Source organism: Amblyomma maculatum, chromosome 3, assembly GCF_055883805.1.
Source record: "Amblyomma maculatum isolate TAMU_Amacu chromosome 3, ASM5588380v1, whole genome shotgun sequence".
NCBI classification, from domain to species: Eukaryota; Metazoa; Arthropoda; class Arachnida; order Ixodida; family Ixodidae; genus Amblyomma; species Amblyomma maculatum.
Window position 1 is genome coordinate 192,411,274 of NC_139346.1, and position 22,436 is coordinate 192,433,709.

Genomic DNA, 22,436 nt, shown 5'->3' on the forward strand with positions numbered 1-22,436 from the left:
ACAGTGTTGGCTTGTTATGGAGCTACTGTTGGATTGGCTATGGATCTATCTCGTTTAACACATTCCTGCGGACACCACTCGTGCACCAGGAAAGGCTTTCACCTTAAAGGGCCATTGTCCAGAATATGACCTTTTAAGCAAAGGAGCTCAATGCTTTGATCAGGTACCGGAGATAGTCTGTGCAAAATGCTACAGCGATACGCGCGCTGCAAAGCATCAAAAATACAAATCAAAGCTCTCTCATCCTCCCCTTCGGGAAACCAGCTTCCCCATTCTCTATGCTGGCCTGTCGGGCCGCTAGGCTGACGTCTGAAGGCAACGACATCCATTGGTCCGTCTCGCTGATTGATGGGTGTAGGATGGGCATACACAACTAATTGTGTGTGCCGCTCGCTGCGCTTTTTTTCCTTGCTACGGCCGGGCTGAATGCAATTAATGCAGCGGCGCACACTCCCTTGCCCGTTTCGTTTTCGCGCACGAGAGTGCCACGCCCTACCTCCCACCAAACGCGGTGGAGGAAGGGGAATTTGGCTTGCGGAGGACAGACAACCGGGCAGGAGAGTGAAACACATTTGCAAGGGAACGGGAGGAGAGAAACATGACAGAATCGGGTGATTGCGGTGGCTGTAACTGCGTTATTAATTACTCTTTTCAAAAAAATTTTCGGCCTTGCATTCTGGGGGCAAAGCCTCACACTCGCTGGGGAAGAAAATATTTTCGACCGGAGGGTGCCAGTGGCCCTTTAGTATTTAGGGACCTGGTATGCCAGTCGCTGATGCTGCACTTCCGGCATACTTTTCGAACACGTCACTTCTACTTTCAAGGATGAAATGTTGGAGCATAGTGCTTTTAAAGTGGTGCGTGGAGAAGCAAAATTTGTCTGAAAATATTGAGATGTGGAGAAGTGCGCGTGCATTTTTTTTTTCGGGTTTTACAGTAAATAACAAATGTGAGCGTGTTCACTGACTTCTGAGAGGGCCTCCTCATGGCAAGGCTTCTTTTGCATAGTGCTGCTCATCAGCCAAGAGGTATGGCTCAGAATATCATGCTCGGCATTGCCTATGCCATTTTTCTTTTTTTTTTTTCTTTCGTTTTGATGGGCACGCAATGTGTCTACGCCGCTGCAGTTTTGATACCAACACAGTTCTGTTCATTGTACTCTGGAAGTGTGATTACACACTCTGTGGAGTATCGTGTAGGCAAGGTAAGCCTTTTCACAGTTAAGTCCACTTGTGAAGATACCTGTTAAAGCAGCAGGCTAGCAGATATCGCCGTGAATAGCGACGGCACCGTGAGCTTTGCTATGTTTCGGTGGTAGCATAAACTGCTTGCTAGAAGTGGAGTTTGACTCGTTTAGTTCCAGAATGCAAGGAAGATCTTCTTTTAATGGCTTCCTCGCTCAGTAATCTTTCATGCTTAAAATGTTTACAGAAGACATGTTGATTGGAGTAGGGCAGAAAGTTTGGCATGTGAGTAATGGTTCATGCCGACCAGATTCATGTTTTAAATATTTTTTTTCTGCTGCTATACCAGACGTGACATAAAATTTGCGCTACTTCTCGTTTAGATGTTTGCCGTATAAGCATCTAGCGTGCTGCATGTTTTTCTTGTGCAGAGAAAATAACTGTGTGTAGACGTTAGGTCATACTAAATGGTCAAATCCAAATATGGGATCACGTATCGTCCTCCCGCAGAAAGTTTTGATCTAGCACATGTATTACCAGAAATTTCAGTTATTAAAAACAGCCTCCAAGTTTTTGCTGACAACTCATGCACTGGGGTACGCAAGTAAATGCAAAGAGAGCAGGATGATATTAAACTTCACCCAAGAATGCATCATCGAACCAGTCAGGCTCAGTTGTGCGCACTTTTTTATGCCTGTTCTGCTGCTTGCTTCCCAGCTATGGCTTGACAGTAGAGGAGTGAGAGAAACAGGAGCTAGATGTGCCACGTCTTCTGTTCGGCATGCATACCACCTTCTTCACTACGGTCTTCAGTGAGCCCCAATGACAGTCGTTCCCAGTAACGTCGCATGCGGCTTACGACATTCAGAGGCTGAATTCGCTTGAAAGACAGATGCTTATGGTTGCCGCGAGGCACGGAGATGGCAGTTTGGAATAATCAATTGCAAATTATAAGCTTATTTCTCGGGACTTGCACATGGCATTTTTCTACACGATGCAGCCATTAGGCCGGTCAACCTATGAAGTATGTGTTTCAGTGTGTGATTGAGGAATAAGTCCGAGAAAGTCACCTTTTTTTTTTTTACAAACAATGGGATATTTATAGCTAGTTGTCCAAATTACTCTGCATAATAATAGAATGAAAAAGAAAAAAGGGAACACAAGAGCACAATAGTGATAAAAGATGACTCGGTAAATGACAAGAGGGAAAATTGACAATGAACAAAACAGTGTGATAAAAGAAGACTATAAAGATAGCAAAGCTAGTATCCCAGATATAGTAAGTAGGGGCAACAGTTACACAGAAAACACAGCGTAAAAATACTAAGCCAGATCAAGGTTTAAACAAAGGCGAAAACAGTATTCAAATAGCCGATTGTCTGTGGCAAAAAGGAATTCTCACGGCTTTCTTGTTCGATGACGCGTCATAGTCGCAGAGTTGATCAGTAGCGGCAGCCATACAAGATGAGGAGAAATGGTGAGTTGATCGCGGGCTGAGTGAAAAACAAAGAAGTCAGCCGCCGCAAGAGAGGCTCGGAAGACTGAATCTTCCCAGAGCTCACTGCTGCAGGCGTGTTGCAGTCTGCCTTTTTATACTCTCGGCTAGTTGCGCTGCGGCCCATCGTCAAGGATGCGCGCTTGCTGGTCGCTGCCCCGGGAGCCATTTCGAAGCAGGCTCGGAGGAACGGGGAGATCTTGCAAGTTCCACTCTATATGTGAAATAGGAGATCTCGTAACTTTTGCTCTATATGTGAGGCAGCTTTCGACAAGTTTCTATTGTGGTAGTAGTTTTTGCTGCTTTCATCTACTTAGAGATGTGTCGCCCATTTCTCTCCAGGCTGACTCCAGCAGCGGAATCAGTGTGGGGTCAAAGGGTAAGGTCCACCTAACCCAGGAAATCAAATGCATCATCAACGACGACTATGACGTGCCGTGTCGAAAGGAAGGGCCCGAAGTGTACGTGCCCTTCAGCTTCGTGCGGAAGTACTTTGACGTGTACGGCAAGGTCGCCTACCGCAACGGCAAGGAGGTGCTTGACTGGCAGCACAGCTACTCCAAGATCATGGCACCAACATCGCCTTATCAGACAGCAGGGCCATTCCTGTGGTTTGAAAACTATAATGTGGCTGTCCGTGACCGGGTGAAGTGCATCAGTGGCGTGGAAGGCAAGTGTTGTCCCCTTGCTAGTATTCTTGGTTGTAATACATTAGGTCTTGCTTGCGGAGCATTGCATTGAACATTTAAGAAAATTGAAGCGTAGAATATGTGGTGACTTGAACTCACCCTGTGTATTTCTTGCTGTTAATGTTAAATGCTGTATAAGCGGTGGCTTTTATTTGATCATGTTTTGATCACAGCAATGTCAAAATGTTCTGCATAATTCGCTTGGAAGCTTTAATGCCATAATTGCATGGCAAAGATATTAGGAGGAGACATTGCATCTTAAAAAAAGCAAAATTTATTAAAATGAATAAAATTTGTTTTCGTTTTTCTTCTGGCAGTTTAGTTCAACTGTTGTGACGTTACAGCAAAGCACTTTAATATACACTGGATACATTAACTTTTTCTTGTTTAGAAGTGTATCGTCAGCAGTCCCAGTGTTGGGATGCTTATTGCATAATTGAAAGGAACATAGGCCCAAATAATGGAATTGGTGGTTAATTGAGGGCATGTATGAGGATGTAGAAGAGCAGCTGGCAGACGGGAGCCATAAATGTTGTCACTTCGTACACTTCATACTTCATGCTGTTAATATTGGTGTGCTCCTGTTCTTTTCAATTCCTGCATTTTTTTCTCTGCACTCACCCTTGCATGGAGTAGAGAAACTCGTTAGTATTCCTATATAACTAAATAAATAAATAAAAATGGTGGAATATCACTCTGGAATTACTTTTTGCAGCTCTAATATTCTGAGTTGTTTTTGTAAATCAGTCCCTTCATGATTTCTGAATAGATTGCTATAAAGTATTCCTGTTAAAATTGTTAGAGGTGTTGAATACTATGAGTCAGGGTATAAAGTGGTTTATGGAGAGAGAAACATTTGTTTAAGTAAAAAAGAGATGAGCATCTTGTATTTGTGGTTTAAAGTGCTATGTATTATAATGTTGCATTTATGCAATGCACTGTGGCTACATTTGGGTGGTTTCAGAGGTTCAAAATAATGTGCCAAAGATTGCTACTTTGTTTTTCACTACACTGCATCGCTGAAATGATCTTAGAACAAATTAAACAAGAAAAACTGGTGGTACTCAAGGCCTGCCTTTGGCGTGTGATGCAAAAGTGGTAATGGTTCCCATCTGCGGCTCCGCTTTCGAATTCCCGTGTGTGTACATGCACTTCCCTACTCGCTTAACCATAAGCCGGTTAATTGGTGCCTTTGTTATCTCTCACATAGTGATAAGCGTACAGTTGTAAGCTGCTACTTTACGCACGCGAGCATCTGGCATAGGCATAACGCTCCGCATTAACCAAACGCTACAAACCTGTCCGCATGGCCTAGGAGTAGCATATCTGATTAGAAATCTAAGACTATTAGTGGGTTTGAGTCCCATCTCATTTTCCATCTCAAAGGAGCTGCTCAATTTTGCAGCTCCTTCTAACTGGACCGTGTAATGTAGGCTCATGATGTTGCACAGTTCATTGACCAGTGAGTGCCTGGCCATATCACCTGCCAACTACCACCTCCCAGATGTATGCTCATTATTTTTTGCTCACAATGCTGACGGCGTCGAATTTTCTGGAGAATGGGTCCTTTAATGGTATTGCTGTAAAACATTTATTTTAGGCTTATAACTGGTGATGTAACTTTCACCTACCATCTGTGTTTGTGTGAACTTACTTTTCTCATTAAGTTGTAATTTTATGGGAGATAATGGCAGAAAAGACTATGCAGGAGCCATTCTGCGCTCTTGTTTGACCTCTTGAATGGAAAAACATCTCAGGGGCAACACAGAGTGAAGAAATAAGCTGCCATCACCATGCCTCAAACAGATTTCTAAGGGCCTACTGAATTTACCTGAAGACAACAGGGGCATCAGTAGGTGTTATGTTTCACTACATTGAAAGAAAATTCCGTTTTTGCCTGACAAGTTTTGTCTGACAAGTTTTGCCTGGCATATACATAATATAGTTAGTAAGGCAGCAGGAAGAGCCCTTAGCTTTTCACTACTGAATTTAATAACCGTCTCTGTGGAGGTTAAGCAGGCTGCATATCAGGCATATGCAGCTGCCAATATATTAGAGTATGCCTGCGTTTTGTGGGCCCCGTTCCATCGTATGCATGTTGATGCAATTGAGCGTATACAGTCTGTTGCTGCTCGGTTTGTTACGGTGAAGTTTGGTAGGTTTCTCTCTCCTAGTGGCACTGCGGGCATTGTACGAATAAAGAATAAACAAAGTAGTGATTATCAAGAATGCTATTTTGTCACATGTGACGCGTTGTTTACTCTGGGTCATCCCTGTGCTGTTTTTTTTTTTTTTTTTTGCTGCCACAGAGCACAAGTGTTAAGACTGATATATAAACCTACACTGATGTGTAGCAAAAGCAAGATGCGGTAGTGCTTTTGTCACCGGCTAGGCCAACTGGGGGTATTATAAGATTAGCACCCATAAGAATACAAGCAAACAACAGTTTTGAAGGCAGCTTTCTTATTCCACGGTGCAGCTACTATTGTGTCATCTCTTCTTGAAGAATTATCAAGTACACCCCCCGAACACATTCTGAAAGTTTCAAATGCTGTTCCTAAGGCACTGTATCTTTCAAAATTCGTCAATATCTGCACATGGAATTAGCCCCTTGTTGGGGGGTACGAGGCAGGAGCACAACCCATTGAAACAAATGTAAGCAGAACTTTCGGAAATATTTATTCTGTGCCACGGAGTACCCATGGAGGTGGCTATTAGTCAGCAGTTAGCAAGTATACTTTGAAGAAGAGTGTGGCAAAGTGTGCCATGTCATTTCAAAGCTCGCTTTTTAAAATGTCTCAATAAATATATGTGTCGTGAAGCTGGACATTCCCCCAAAATGTTCTCTATAAACCCCGCCGCAGTGGTGCAGTGGTTAAGATCCCCGACTATTGTGCCGGAGTACCCTGGGTTGAACCTGAAGGTTTGAACCTGCACCTGACCGCTGGCGGCTGTGCTTGTGGTGTCCGTGCTATGCGATGTCAGTGCATGTTAAAGATCCCCAGATGGTCAAAATTATTCTGCAGCCCTCCACTGCCAGCTCCTATTTCTCTCTTTCTACTTTCACTCCCACCTTCTTTCCTTCCCTTAGGGCAGGGATCAGGTGTCGACAGAAAAAAGTGTGACAGATACTGTGCCTTTCCCTTCCTGTGAACACATTATTATTCTTCTTCTTATTATTATTGTCATTGTTGTTGTTATTATTATTATTCCTGTCTCCAGTTGTAACCAGTTGTTTAATCTTCCCTTTGTCATACTTACTGTGTTACTCTTTCTTCCTTATTCCCTTCAGTCACATTCGCTGTTGGCAAAGGGGTCTCTGGCACATCAATGTCGAGGCTGGCTGCATTTAAGGAGCAGCACAGTTCATCCCAAAAATAAATAAATAAAGGACCGATAAGTGAGGTGGAAGTAATTTTACAGATCTTCTGCCAGCCCGAAGCTTTATGTCATGGTTTAAAACATATAATGAATAATTAGTGAACATTAGAATTACATTAAAGACAATTAAGCTCTGCCTTTAATGGTATGATGTGATAGGGCTAATGACTCCCATCTGTGGTTCCCTGTATAGTTCCTTGTTTGTGTACATGTCATTTCTGCTTGCTTAAATACCAATACCTTAACTTGTCCCTCTAATGTCCCACACCGTCTTATTAGCATACAGTGCTAAGCTGCCATGTTATCCACCTATCGGTCATAAGTGGCCACCTGGCATAGGTGTAACAAATCCGTTTGAACATACCTGCATTTCCTAGAAGTAGCGTGCTTTACTAGGTATCCAAGGGCCCTGGAGGTTGATCCCTGTCCCATCCTCCCATCTTAAACAAGCAATCTGAGTTGGCCTCCAGTTCTAGCCGTATTTTCTGGAAAATAGGGTCTTTCAAGCCATTGCATTAAAATGTGCCCTTTCAAGCAGAGTAACAGTGCACACTGCAGACATGGTTTGAAGACATGGCATTGATCAAGCTACCATTGTGCCTGTGTTGCCTTTCATTGTCGTTTGACCTTGCATGACCACCTCTATCACAGACCACTCAGGCTTTTTGAGGGCTTTAATACCTGCAGGACATGTGTGGGCCCTGGAGGAGGTGACTATGTTTCCATTTGCCCCAGTCACAATTGTCATTTGACCTTGACCACTGTCATTTAATTGACCTTGCATGAGCACCTCTATCACTGATCACTCGGGTTGTTTGAGTGCTTTAATACCTCATAGGATATGTGAGAGCCATAGAGGAAATGACTATGTTTCCATATGCCTCGACCGCAAGTTTGAAGATCACTGATAGTAAGCCGATAATTTTAGATTCATTTCGTGTAAAACAGCTGTGGGAAAGAATGAAATTAAGAGTGTCAGGTACCTTAGGTGCTGGAGACAAAATTTCCTTTAAGACAAGTCTTGTGCGATACAAGAGAAAGTCAGAAAAGAGACTGAGGGGCGCAGGAGGTAAGCTAGACCAAGCTGCTGCTTCACCACTCTGAGACTGAGTGGCTTCCCGCAGTCACCAGCGGATGCAAGCTTTGCTCACAAGTGCTCTTGCATTTGCTGCAGGTGTGCCGATCTCGACCCAGTGGGACCCCAAGGGCCACTTCTACCCGGTACAGATTGCCCAGTTTGGACTGAGTCACTTCAGCAAGAACCTGTCCGAGCCTACACCATGGCTGGCCGTTCTTGAGAATGGCATACGTGCTCAGCATGGATCCTGGGTGGCCTCTTCCCGGCTCAAGGCCACCTACTCGAGACTTCGAGATGACGAGACTGAGGGGCATGTGTTCGAGTTCCGAACCAGTGGTACTACTTGCACATCCTAGCTTTTTATTGCCGACTCTTCTGTATTTAAAATCTGCATGCAAAGGGCACACAAAGAGATGCAGAGAACAACCCCCATCCAGCTTTTGTTTACTGTAGAATTCGACTGATTGGCTTTTTGTGGTTCTTTCGATGATCAGTCAGCAGTGAAAGATGCATTTATTGCTCAGAAATTTGTAGTTTAAAATGGACAGGTTTTTCCCAGTGTTCGGTTTCAAACATACAGCGATAATGGCGTCACAAGAATAACAGAACTTCGTAATCACTCGCAGGAAGTGGTGGCAATATGGTCTAGCGTGAGAGATCCACTAATAAAAAAGAGTATTTCATCATCACAATGTGCTTATGTAAAAGCCAGTGGAAGTGACACCTTTATTTAGGATTTCTTTTTTTTTGCCCACCACATTTACTGGAATCTAAGCCGACCGCGATTCTAAGCAGACACCAGACATAACGATTTTGAGAATGACAACACTGCAAAATGCAAACCACATTTGTGTGAGAAAAACTTTGCTCAGCCTTGTCACGGACTTTCAAGCGCCATTCTTAAATACAACGCGCAGGATGTCATGTCATGTGGAAGAGCACACCTCCATAACTCATGAAGTTCATGCTGCATGAAGTTATAGCCATCGTTTCAAGTGCTCCGTCAGCTACGTATTACGTACGTGCATAGTAATGGCTGCAGTGCTGTCCTGTGACAAAATTTTGTGCAATGCATCAGCTGTGTACTATTTTGTTGTCAAATGTTGTCAAAGCATTTTGCTGATGTCACAATTTCACAGGGCGCTAGTAAAAACAAGACGGGCTTCCCAGCAGTGGATCCATCCAAGACAAATGACACTTGGTGAAGCAGCTTCTTAATGAACCGGAGAGTCAAGATGGATTTGCTTCCCCAAGGGAGCAACAATCAAAAACAAATGGCAACTGGCTGTGATCGGCCGCGCCGACTGCTAAAGTAGAAAAACAAGGGACTCCGCGTTCCCGCAGCCGAGCTGGCGCCTCTTGCACCAGCTCCAAAGCAACCGCTACTCCCAGCGCTCGGCCAGCGCGAGCGCCCTATCGCGAGGAGTAGCTTGAGCGAAAGAAACTCAGGCGCAGTCCCGTGCTCCTGAGATGAGCCGAGAGCCTGCCCCTTTCCACAAGTCAAAAAATAAAAACACAATCACTGCAAACTGTCTCCTCGACAACCTTTGCAAAATGCACCAGATGCGTGCTACACATCGCAGTGCAGCGCAACGAAAGCATGACCCTCCTTCGCGGGTTTTATGGCCTCCGGTCACTCCCACTCCTGCGACGGAACAGCAGGAGACCGCGCTAACGAGGGTCTGAACCGAGGCAAAAGGAGCACTTCTTCTGTCTCCAATAGCAAAGGGAAAGTAAACTCAGAGGGGTCCGAAGGAAGAGCTCGCATTTTAGAGCTAATGCTCTCCTTCTAGGAACTAGAACGCGACGCGCTGTTCAATACTTAAACACCCAGCTGAGAAATGCTCCCAAGACACAAGTACACACATACATCAACACATGCATGAAGGTCCGGTACAGAAACTCGCACAGACAATTCACCAAACGCTGAGGCCGGACAGAGCTCGGGCCTTACAGCGCTTATGGTGTCTTTTGGTTCAGAGCAACCATAACCATCATAGAACTGATTGTGAAAGTATGAAACATCATGTCAAAGGTGGAGTATTTTTTCAACACCGCGAAGTGATGTATGAGGGGCACACGAGTCACTAGCATGACTCATAGAAATACATGTGAGGTACACTCACCCTAATATTGTTTTTTTTTTCTTGTTTTGCACAGCACCAATGAAGGCAACCGGCTATTAAAATTTAGCGAGTGCTTTTAAGAAACGTATCACAAAATATACTACACGATTCCTTAGGCAGCCTGTTTTTAAAACGCCGCTATGCGTGTGTTCTGATGCTAGGCGTATCGTTGAAAGGCTTATTGTGTGTTGGGTGTTTATCCAAATCGCGCAAGCTTCTCACGCAGTCTGGCACTTGCTAAATTTGCTTATTAATACTGACGTTAAAACTATACAGTCTAGACAAAACAGCATTCAAGAAGCACTTTTCAAACATCATGGAAAGAAAACAAAAGAGAATGGCGCACTGCAGTGGACAGTAGAGCACACGGCGGTTGGTTCTTACGCACCGGCTCTGGTGCCTGTGAGTGACAGCACTTGTATGTGTAAGCATAGTTTCGGATGCCTGCTTCTTTATGCAATTTGTTTATTATGCTAAGTAAGGACTGTCTTCGACACAAACGTTCGTATCATTTTATCGACAGTATATTTATTAGGAAAAGCAGTGCTGTGCGACAGCATATTGGCCTACACGAGAAGCTTGCGCAATTGTATCACCCACAGGATAATGAGCCTTTTGGGGGTGTGTCTGGCTTCACAATACCCATTTAAGGCAGGATATTAAAAACTTTGGGAAGGCATAGACTACTTTGTCCCACTTTTCTTCAAAGCACTTGATGCTTTCTGAAGCCGGAAAAATATTTCTCTAAGTTTCGCTTTTTTATGCTACCCCCATATCTTTCGATGGGGTGTTTTAATTATAGTTCATGTTTGTAGTGAGTCTTCATACTTTTACAGTCTATTCTAGGATTCTCGTGGTTACTCTGCGTTGAGGCATGACATCGTAGTCACATTGGAAAATCAGAAAATTGCTTTGAAAAATGTTTGGTTCGTATGGGTGCTGGGCCTTCTTTTGACCCCCACTCAGCCCAGCCTGGCGATAGCAGTGCCACCACATCCTGCTTACATCACAGGTGGTGTCAGTCTATACTTGTGTGAGGGCTGCATCCCAACTTGGCAGCTGATAATTCGAAAAAGAATAGTCGGTAAAAAAGAAACGAAGAAAGAAAAGAAAGGAAGAAGAACATGGGCATAATTTTGGCCGCATAAACATAGTTGCAGCCATATATACGTCGTCCTGCACGCTGGCTTCAGCCTGGAACTGCAAACACGCAGTGCCTCACCAACACTAGCGCGGCTTGTACACGCATTCACACCAGAAAGGACAAAGCATTATGCTGCACAAAAGCCAGAGTGGGGTGCAAGGAAATGCTAGCAGCATGTTTTCTTGCAGTGACATGGCACCCACCATGTTAGGGCGCTGGCGGGATATACGACGTACTAGTGCACCGTTCGCCCGGTTACAGTAGACATACCGTGCATTGCATCGAAGCTGCAATGAAGGGGCTTTGTATCCAGTCACCGGTTAATCATAAAATGCGTAGCCTTGTTATTAATTTAACGCCATACAATAACCTTCCATTAAAATTAGCGTATTGTTACGTGTTTTCTTTGTGGCAATGTTTCACTGTGGACTGTTTCACTCAAGGTTTAGTGGTCTGACTTAGATAGAGCATCCTAAACTTTAGAGTGGCACAAACTGGAGAGATTCAAATCCGGTAGGAGGCAGCAAGAGGCAGAGTAAAGCGAGAGATCTTTCAACATGTAATAGCTGTGATGGGCAATTTTCAAAAAGGTATAGCCTTTAGTTTCCTCCTCCCTGTTTGCAGTGGAGATATTTCACTAAAGCAGGCCAGTTGTTAGTGGGATTGCTGTAATTGAGGACAGTGTAGTTAAGTTCTGCCTTTTTTTGGTTGTTATTTCAGGCACAGCCCAGGACCAAGGAGTAGCCTTTGCCCTCAAGCAGGAGTGCTACAACCTCACCCTGTCGGTCGACCTTCGAGTCATCCTCAACGGTAGCCTGAGCGTAGTCCTTACTGCTGGCAACACCGACAAGCCGTCCCTCTACGGGGTCCACTACATCATGACCGACACCCACTTGGCAGTGGATGACCACGATGTGTACTACGGAATAGGCACTCGACGCTCCTGGATGCACCTCACCCGAGACTTGGCTGTCGACCTGGTCAAGGGACTCAGCTTTGGGCAGCGCAAGATGGCCGCCCGGCCCCGCAACCTTCGTGTGCACAGCATTGTTCTGAGGGGCTACGGCCTCATCGACAACCTGACGCTAACCACCACTGCACACGAGGCACACTTCTTCGATGCGGCCAACTGGCTGGTGCAGCATCAGGACGAGGCCGGTGGCTGGCCGATCCAGGTGACACGTCGCCTGTCCAACGGAATGCTTGAGCTGGAACCTGGCTGGTACTCGGCCATGGCTCAGGGCCAAGCCATGTCTGTGTTGATACGGGCCTACCTGAAGACGGGACAGAGACGGTTTCTGGATGTGGCCTTGCAGGCCATTGCCCCGTTCAAGGTGCGAGCTGAGGCCCACGGCGTGATGACAACTTTCCTGGGGAAGTTTGTCTGGTATGAAGAGTATCCCACAGTGCCCAGTTCGTTTGTGCTGAATGGCTTTATATATTCGCTGTTTGGGCTGTATGATGTAAAGCAGACGTGTGGGGATGGGGCTGGCCTGCCGGAGTTGTGCAGAGATGCAGAGAAGCTGTTCCTCGACGGAATGGTCTCATTAAAGCGGATGTTACCGCTGTTTGACAAAGGATCTGGGACTGCCTATGACCTGCGCCATTTCTCGCTGGGCATTGCACCGAATCTCGCTCGTTGGGACTATCATACGACGCACATCAACCAGCTGTTGTACTTGGCCACCATAGATGATGATCCCATCTTTAAGACTACGGCTGACAGGTGGATACAATACATGAAAGGTTTTAGGGCACCACATAATTGAACAGGTTCGGCTGCCCAACTGTGAGCATCAGCACGAATCTTGTCAGCATTGCTGACAGTTCCTGCCACTGTTCTTTTCTATGTGCCACTGTTGATTTCTGTCAGCTGTACTGGTCGTTAGTGAGGGAAGAGCTGCCAGCATTTTATGGCGTCAAAAAGTGACACAGTGGTGGTTGAGTTTTTTAGGTGGTGTTTTTCTTGTGTGTGTATGTGTGTAAAGGCTAGCATTTCAAAGCATTATATGGCCTTCAAGCCACGCTGCTTTTTTCTTTTATGAACTGTCGAACTGTCGTAGCAGTGTGACATCAGACATGCTTCTGTTGCTTGACAGGGCATGTTGTGGGCTCCCTTTAAGATTGACTCTGTGATAAGCTAAGTGGTTGGGAAATTTTTCAGTCAGCTCCTCTTGAACACTGTGTAAAAAAAAAATATTCTCTATATTAAAAGCTATCTCTGCACATAGTTTATACAAACCTTAGTTGTTCCACACTGACAGGCATTCCACAATAACATGTGACAAAGTCATGTTACTAGGCTACACTGATAAGGGGAAGGAATGTAGCAAGGAGGGTTTGGTTTGGTTTAGTTTATGAGGTCTGATGTTCAAAAGGGATTCAGGCTATGAAAGGTGGGCCGTAGTGGAGGGCTACAGATAATTTTAGTTACCTGGGCTCCTTTCTACATGCAGTGATATTGCACAGTTCATGAGCGCCTCTGTCAGAACATGGCCATGGCAGTTTGGGTAACGTTAGTAAATAACGGCTGAAACGGTAGTAACGGATGCCCTTGCGTATAACTAGGACCTGTTGTTTATAAGTTTTATTTACTCTGAGATTTGCGGAGGAAGATAAGGTGATGCTTTGTGAGCTCTAATTATGGTGCAAGTCTAGTTACTAGGTGAAAGCTTTCATAATCTTTCTTCTTTTTTTTTTTTTTTTTTTGAGTTTTTTTTTGCTGCAGTAGACAACTCTAAGTGCTATACTTTTGTGTGATGCATAAAGTATATTTTTGCTCATTAGGTCATAAACAATGAAAGAGACAGGTTTCACTTAAAACTGCTTAACAGACAATAGAGACTTTTAGTATAGCGTACACAGACACACGCAAAGGAATAGCGCACGCCAAAAATATCGTGACAGGCACTGCGCATGCGCTATACGATAGCCGAGACCGAACTCTTTCGTACGATAGGCCAGCGTACGCTGAAACTTGAGTTTATCGTACCCAGCCCTCACGTACGATGGGAGATCAGCGTTGACAAGATGGCGTCGTCCAGGCCGCCCGCTTCAGAGTGAATTTGTCTTCGTTACCGCGTTTTTGAGCGCGCTGCCGCCTATAAATGGCACACGGGGTTTTCGCTTTGCCTCGTATAACATTGAGCACAAATAATTAGCTAATATTTACCTCTATTTTTCATTTTGCACCGCGGCAGCGCAGTCCCTAAGCCTGACGAGTAGCGTTGCTTTGTTGGTATGGCAACGCCTTGAAGTGAATCGTCTTGGCTTGACTGCTTACACGCGTGTATCCGTAAAAACATGCTTGGCAGTACGGGCATGGTACGGGGCTGAAAGGAGGCCGTTGTGCAGCATGACGGCAATACAAGGTAAAAGTCGTCAGCGCAGGAATACCAGCGTTAGGGAGTACAACAAAACTGCCACAGCAGAGAAACTGGCTCCGGTGCGACTTGGCTAGGTTTGGCTTGCGAGTAAAAAAAAAAGCCCGAATGTGTTTTCTTATTCTAAACCTAGATGTCGCCACCGTAGTTTGCGTTAGCGCTTTCGTACGGCCAACTAAAAGCGCCGATGCAACACACGGAGTAGCGTCCCATAATTTTCTAGCGTTTATCGTACGAAAGCGTCCATACGCTATACTAAAAGTCTCTACTATCTTTTTTTTCCTTTCTCTCTCTTTCTTTATTACAGTTATTTTCTTACATACATTACCAGCTCTTGCACACCGCCTCCACATCCATGCAGTATCTGCCTGCCTTTATACAGTGTAAAAGTTTTCATTCAACTTCACAAAGGACATTTTAAATGCACAAGACATCTGGTAGTGGTCGAGTTTTGGCGTTCTGCTTCTAGAGCATATTATTTCGATCATATCTTCCATTTAAGCTGTGTCATAATTAGCGGATGCTAAAAGCGGCTAACCGAACTGAACCTAACTGAAAACGTCCCTTCGAATACACAATATCTGCTGATTTTCATGCTTTACATTTGTACATTGGGAGCCAGCTGTGTTCTCTAGTATTAACATTTTCTAGTAGAAATCATGTTTAACCGAATTTAAGAAATATGTTTCAACAGTAAGAATCGGCTAAATCTTGCATTTACCACAAAATGAAGGGCCTTACATATAGCATTTAGCTCTGCTTATTTTGCCCCGCCATTTAAACCCAGTGTTGTTTTTTTTCTTAAACATGGTAGTTACAAACTCAATTATTGGCCAGTTTTCTTGTGAAAGCCTAAAGATAGAACTGTCTAATTGAACAAAGGTATCAAGTATATTACTGCTGAGAAGGCAAGTTTCAAAGTCACTCTTATCTCATTGGTCTTAAAGGGAGTCCACTGCTAAGTTGGGCAAGCGGTTTGCGATCAGCTGTTGTAGTGATACTCCAGTTCACCATGATTGGTTGCTATATTTTAGTTCATTTGTCGCCTGCTCCATCCTTTCTTCTTCTTTCCATTGACTCATAACTGCTGAACAAACTAATATGCAGTTTGAAGAGACATTGTAGTGTATTGATGCTGCAAAAACTGCATGTTAAGCATCTAGACTAAATGAAAACCTTTTGAAACTTCACCACTTAGCTAATGGTCAAACTTAGTTTGCTGCACCCATCTCAGTTTTTCTTTTCTCATTTGATTTTTATATACTATTTTAGACAGCTATTGAACATCGAAATCACAATATGAAGGTAGTGTTTTCGATGTGCAATAAAAAATTTGATGTAAAAATATATCTGCAGCCCAGCACTGCCCAGAACATTGTTTTGGCACGTGAAAATCCATTCAAACAGTCAGCATCTATTGTGTTAGAGGTTTATTTATATTATAACAAATTCTAAAAGGTTGGAGAAGATGCTTTCTGTATTCGATGCATCGTGCTGGAGCGAACTTGTAGTAGCTGCAAAATATACTGTTTAATTTTGTAGTGCACCTGCTCGCCATGTTTTCAAAGCCTTTCCGACAGAGAACAGAAACATGCTCATACCTTTCATAGTTGGCTGGCTGTAATGCTTTGAGATGCAGCCTTAGGTGTGCTCATATCACGTGGGATCAGGATGCCTGAGCTCAATGACATAATGACCAACAGGTTAACAAAGTTGACTGCAAGTGCATTTAGTGCATTGCTGCTTGACAGCTTGAAATCGTTAAAAAGGAAGGCCTAGCTGGCCTACATCAGCGACTTAGTTGACATAGGGTTCTTGCCAAGATCTGAGGAAGAAGTCCTCAGTGCATGGTCATTCTAGTTATGAGTGACCGCAGAAGTTGTTTTTGCGTTTTCGACTTGACCGTCTCCCATTTCTTTTGGTGTCAGATTGCTGGTTAAAAGGGAGATATTTTTGCTCGTTCATTTTTTTATCTGCACAGTACTTTGCTCCTGCTTGGCACCCCTCCTCACTGGGCTCACTTTGGTTGTTCTCTCTCATGGCTTCTTTAGTGAGAGAGACGTCAAGGCATACCCTTACCGAGAAGCGCCCACTCCCAGGTTCCAATATATATATGTATATATATGTATGTGTATCTACCATGCACTTGGAGGGTAGTTCAATGACCATGTGGGCACAATGAAATGCCATTGTCTTTCATCATATAGTACTAGCTGCTGCCGCAGCAGCCGATGCAATATTGCCTGGTAGCCAGTGTTAATGCCAGCATAGGGGGAAGCTGGTCGGACACATAGATGAACGATTGTGACCTGGTTCTGTAGGTATATGAATTTTCTTGATATATGTGACGAGATGACAAATTTGTTTGTCAGTTGCAAAAAGTACTCTACAATTAAATTACCATATCATATCCAACAAAGTGTTTTCATTACAAGTCATTGGGCTTAATGTTTTCATTTTAACTGCATCATGAAGGGCTCTGGGTAACTGTCTTTAGGGCAGGCTGACCTACTGGCTGTATATTTCTCACCCTGTACTTTTCTCAGTCATATTTCCAGCATTGTCAAAAGGCTGCTTTATTCTGACTACAGTTTGTAAGCTTCAAAGGTGTCAGTTTCACATTTCTTTTGTCGTTGCCATGTACGCTTACTTCAGTTGTTACGTGATTAGCTGAGAAATTGCAAGCTGACAGAGCACCGCCATGCTCTTGATCGTATCGCGTTTGCTAATCCAAAAAGAGCTACTAACTAGCAGCTGAACAGCCTCACTCAAAAGCCGCATTTGGTCTGTTGGCACGGGAGCAATGATGTTCGTTTGTGTCTTGTCATCTTGGGCTTCATCTGAAGAGGGCGGCATTATGGCACCTCTCAACTTTGTCGCCTACAGAAGATTAGGAATTAATCACAGAGCCCTGCAATCTCATGAAACCTACGGCAAAGCTAAACCAAATGTTAGCGAATTTACTGTTGCCCTCTAGAACTTGCTGATAGGGCTTGGTAACTGGTAGTTAGAATCCGCATTAGCATCTGATCTGTTGAATGCAGAGCCCTTCTTCATATTAAGGCATGCTCTTCAGTGGTCAGCTGCGTGTGTACGTGCAAAGCCCATCAATTTCCATGCCTTTCTCCACCTGTGCTGACACTAACCTGGCACCATGCGTCTTGCATGAATGACTCGCCAGAGCTGGTCTTACTGCCGCGTTATTTATTTGTTCACCATTGCTGGCCGGTTACCTCTGCTTATGCCGTATTCATTGAAGAACGGCTTGTGATTTAGACGCAGTTGCATCAAGGTGAACAGAGCTGCTCATTTCATCTGTATTTGCCATGTCAAACAGGCATTTCTGCTTTCAAATTCCAGATATTGTGGGTCTTCTTCTACAGCAGCTGAAAGTGGGGAAAAGATATATAGAGAGATGTATCTATATATAAACTGCTGCAACCTTTGATGTGAACTAAGACACTTAAAGATGGGGAAAAAAAAAAAGAGAGTCCTGTATACAGTATCATTTGTTTCGAAGCTCACATATGCTTTTCAATTGGTGCTGCCTGCATGCCCACTGATGTGGGGAGTAATTTTACTTTTTACTTTTGTAGAGACTTGCTCATACTTTTCTCATGGGACCAGGATTGAAATGTCTTTCGAGCACTTTCTTATTTTAGATGCAGGCAGCAGCTTTTTGTGAGCTAATCCAGAATTAATTGGACAGAGTGAAATCATCCTTTCTGAACGTGCAGCCGTTCTGTACGCTATTATGCTTGAAATGCTTCACTAGTAGGCTCAGAACAGAATGCTGACATCGCTAACTAGCAGTGGGAGAGAACTTCAGCTTTTGAATGTCATTGCTCACATCACATCATAACCTGTTCATGTGACAAAGATTTTTCTGGTAGTACTTTCCGAGCTTCATTAATGATCTGTATGCAAGACTGCTGTTCTACTAGGCACTGAAATTAAATTTTGGCCGTGTGAGCTGTTATGAGAAAAGTTCATTTCTTCATCGCCATCAGTATCACCACGCGGAAGTAAGCTGTACGTTTATGTGCAGCAGCTAGCTTGATTCCAATGAAAATGAACCACAGAGGTTTTTTTTTTCTTCTTTTTTTCTATCGAATTTCGCTAAGAGACGACAGCACATTTAAGCTAGCACTCATGCTAGCTGTGCTAGAGCTCCTTTATGCTGACACCTTGGAGAAACAGTTCTTACGGCTGGGGCGCAGAAATGGGGCCTTGAGGGTAATGCAAAATTTCAAGAGACCGAAGGAAGGTTGCTTCTACATAAAATAACAGCAATGATGTCAGGAAAATTTGCTGGGACATGAAGCAGCTTTTTTATAATAGTGATGGAGTACACCAAAATGATTGAGAAAGACAACAATAATATGACCAAGATATGCCCCTTCCACAGGATGTTGTCAGCATGATCAAGGTTGCAAGAAAAAAAAAAAAGAAACCTTGATTAGAATTGAAGAGGGAAACCATAGCCCAGAAAGCAGTCCAAAAACGTTGCCACCCCAACCTAACCATCCCTGTTGCCCCATAATTGCAGCACTGTAGCAAAAAAAAAAAAAAAAAAACCTATTTCCTGTTCTGTCAAGAATGCTGGTGCATTTCTTCTCTACCCTTCTGATTTTTTTAAAGCTTCAGCTATTTACGCTTTTTTACAACAAAATCATTTCCTGCCTTTGAAGACAAAGCGTATGCAAGAACTGCCAGGTCGTTCTCTCCTCACATATATAAGTGGCAGTAATAATTCACTTGGTCCTAACCACACTTACACTGACTGTGTTTTTATTTAGTGCAGTCTTTCTACCATTTTTGCAACGACTACAACGCTGCTTTCATAAAACCCATTAAACCTCCCTAATATTCCCTAATATATATCTGCTACTGCAAAGGATAATGTAGTTTCTCCGTAACCTGCTGTGTTGGCACTTGCCACTACTCTGAGCTGTCACCAGAAGAAGGAGTGGTCAAAAATACTAAAATAGCTTAATGCACCCGAGACTGCAACATCAAGCCGAAGAAAATGCAACAACAGGGAAATTGTCACCAATGTGCTGCTTGCTTTGGCATGGTTTCAGTTGAATTGAGCAGCCCTGACCCACAAATGCATGTTGATGTCAACCTGCCGGCATTTGCTTCCAATCTCAGAAGCTCCTCTCCAAGTCCCTGCTCGCACATTTCATACTTCTGGTGAGAGGAGGGCACAGTCTTCCACTGGCATGTGTGGGCAGGTTTTATGCACACACAACGAGATATGAGCAGTGCATCGACATGGTGCATCGATACGGTGCACTCAAAATAGGGCCCTGCGTGTGTTCATGTGCGTGCATGTATCTCAAAGTTTTTTGCCATTCTTTTTTTGTATACCTCACTGTGTGCAAGCGGGGTCTGTCTATTCGCTGTGCATCCATGCTATATCAAAGTGTGCGTGTTCTTTGTTTTTGTTGACGGCCTGCTATTTTGTAGCTGTCTGAAACAGAGCTATTGTATGCACCCGTGTCAGTGTCTTAGGGGAACAGAAGATGTGTACGAACTGTAATAGTGTAGCATCATGTTACGCTTATCATTTTCGAAATGCACTGAAGAGGACACTGCGTCCCAAGGGAACGTGGTCGCTCAGCCATTTTGCATTCCAGCCTGTTGGGCTTTGAACCTTGAATCTTAGCCAGTGTGAGTATGGAGATAGGGACACAGATCTGCCCGTGATTTTGTAGTACCTCAAGCAGCCTACAGATGGACCTAGCACTCAGAAAAAGCAAGACTATGTATTGGCATATCTTGTGGCAGAAATAAGCATTGCCTAACCAGTTTTTGCTTTCTTATTTGTAATGCCTGCTTGGAATAATTTTGCCATAGCAGTGATGGTTTATGTAAGTTCTCTGCTTGTGGTTAGTGTCGCTTCCTCAGTAGCTTATGAATTCAGTGAACTAGTTATCTGGGATTATACGAAACAGTAGAGTTGCCGTGTGGTTGGTTACTTGTATATTAAATGAGCAACACAAAAACCCTTGATTGAATTGTTGATCATAATTTAAAGTGCACTCAGCATCCTCATTGTTATTATGATGCAGTCTACACTGATTTCAGACTTTGGGTTACTGAAGTGCTAAAATTTATAAGTTCAGGCTTTTTATGGGCCCAGATATAATGATAGTGCAAGTACCTTTACAGGATTATGACATTGGTAGTAAGCTGTTCAATGAGCTCCTTAAGCATGCCGCCTCTTTCTATGAAATATATGTTGTAAAAGTTTGCGGAGTACGGATTTCTAGATGGTACTATTAGGTTTAAAAGGTTCGTTTAAAGAATTATAAAGAGAAAAAAATGCTAAGCCTGGCGGTAGGGCACCTTCAACCACCCTGTTTGAAAGAGGACATTGTTAACATCCATCCATTCATTTGTTCACGTCTCCGCAGCTTGCATAAGTACCTCGAAACTTTTAGCCTCTGGCCTTGAGATACATCCTGTTCGAACGCTGCAAGCTTTTAAATTCTAGTTTTAGTTAGGCTACTGCGCTTTCACAGTATGCTTGGGTCTGCTTTTGTACAGTTTACCTGTGGAGTGGAGGAGGATGTGCTGATTAGGTTTACCACTCCGTTTCTCTGTGCTGAGTGCAAAGGAGTTGGTCATATTCACATAGCTTTGCCTGTATTTGTATATATATCTTTTTGTTTATAAAACTGGCTGATATTGGTTAGCGTGTGTGCATTGGCCATCCACATAGCCTGTGAACTAAATCGAGAAACCAATTGCAGTATGAAATCATGCATATATTATTCAGTTAACACTGTTGCTGATTCTTGTCGGTTAATTTTCTTTTCTGATGTCCAGAAGCGCCACAATTTGAGAAATAGCGAAACCATTCAGTTCATTCCTCTTTCTCCTTGTGGATCCGTGCTTATTGGCAAGTTGCTTTGCCTAGCCATTGCTCATCATTACCATGTGCACAATATAGTGCATATGCAGAGAAGTTCAAAGGCGCAGTTTGTCTGTTGCCAAATTGACATGAACTGCACATCAGTATTGTTTTTAACCCTTGGCATAACGTTTTTGTTGCCTTAACTTGTATTTATGACATTATTAGCCAAGCCTTTTTCTGTTGTTGTTATTGCCCATCAACTTTTGTTCCTCTTTTGCTTTGTTACCAAACGATTTATATGTTTGCTTTTGGCTAGCACAGGGTTACCAGATGACTAAATAATCTTGCTGTCATGATCAAATCAGCACAGTGGAAGTGTGCAGGCTTGCTTAAGTCTATCTGCACTTTGCTAGTTCTTAATCGTTATGATGTAATGGTACTTTTAAACTGGCATATGTGCCCTATAATTGTTCCAAGGGTAGAAAGCGCTACCGTTGTAAGTGCACTGCTTCACAGAAATATGCGACTGTGCATCACATGTGGAAGCAAGAATTACTCAGGCTAGAACAAGATATGCCTCATGCATCATTTATTGTGTATTTGTTGACTCTGTTCTGTGTATCAGAACTTCAGAAGTGCAGTGTACATCATATACCCTTCGTGCATCGATTGGGTGATACTCCTGCCATGACAAAACTTTCTTTTTGTTGCAGATTTTCACATTTTGTTGTTATTGGGTGAATAGCTGTTTGCAACAGTTACTTCAGCAATGTCTGTGGTGATAAAAACATTTTTCCTTTTCACCATCCCTGTATGTTGGTATCAGCGTAGTTGATTCACTGATGGGAGGTTATACAAAATGAAAGAAGAGTGCTTCAAAGAGCCTGTGTGATGTTTTGCTTCCTAGGTTTGTCATATTTGCTACATTTTGCTTTGGCAGGCATGTTGAGTGTTACCTTTGTTCATGTTGGCATATTCATTTAGCACTGCTTGAGTTCATAAGCCATGTCCTGCATACTGCATGCCACTGGCCTCTTCGTATACACTAGCGAACAAAAAAAAAACGACTTTAGTTTTGATTGATACGTTTT

At 43.5% G+C, this 22,436-nt stretch overlaps 1 protein-coding gene across 1 annotated transcript in view; it reads left to right on the top strand.

Moving 5' to 3' along the window:
- The window catches only part of Hsepi (D-glucuronyl C5-epimerase), a 57,507-nt gene extending 38,574 nt beyond the window's left edge, over positions 1–18,933 (top strand). The window contains exons 3-5 of the mRNA XM_084599119.1: positions 3,022–3,349; positions 7,924–8,163; positions 11,818–18,933. Coding sequence (XP_084455245.1) covers positions 3,022–3,349; positions 7,924–8,163; positions 11,818–12,866 — 1,617 coding nt within the window. The 3' untranslated portion in view covers positions 12,867–18,933. The remainder of the gene's footprint in view (positions 1–3,021; positions 3,350–7,923; positions 8,164–11,817) is intronic.
- Positions 18,934–22,436: the final 3,503 nt, after the last annotated feature.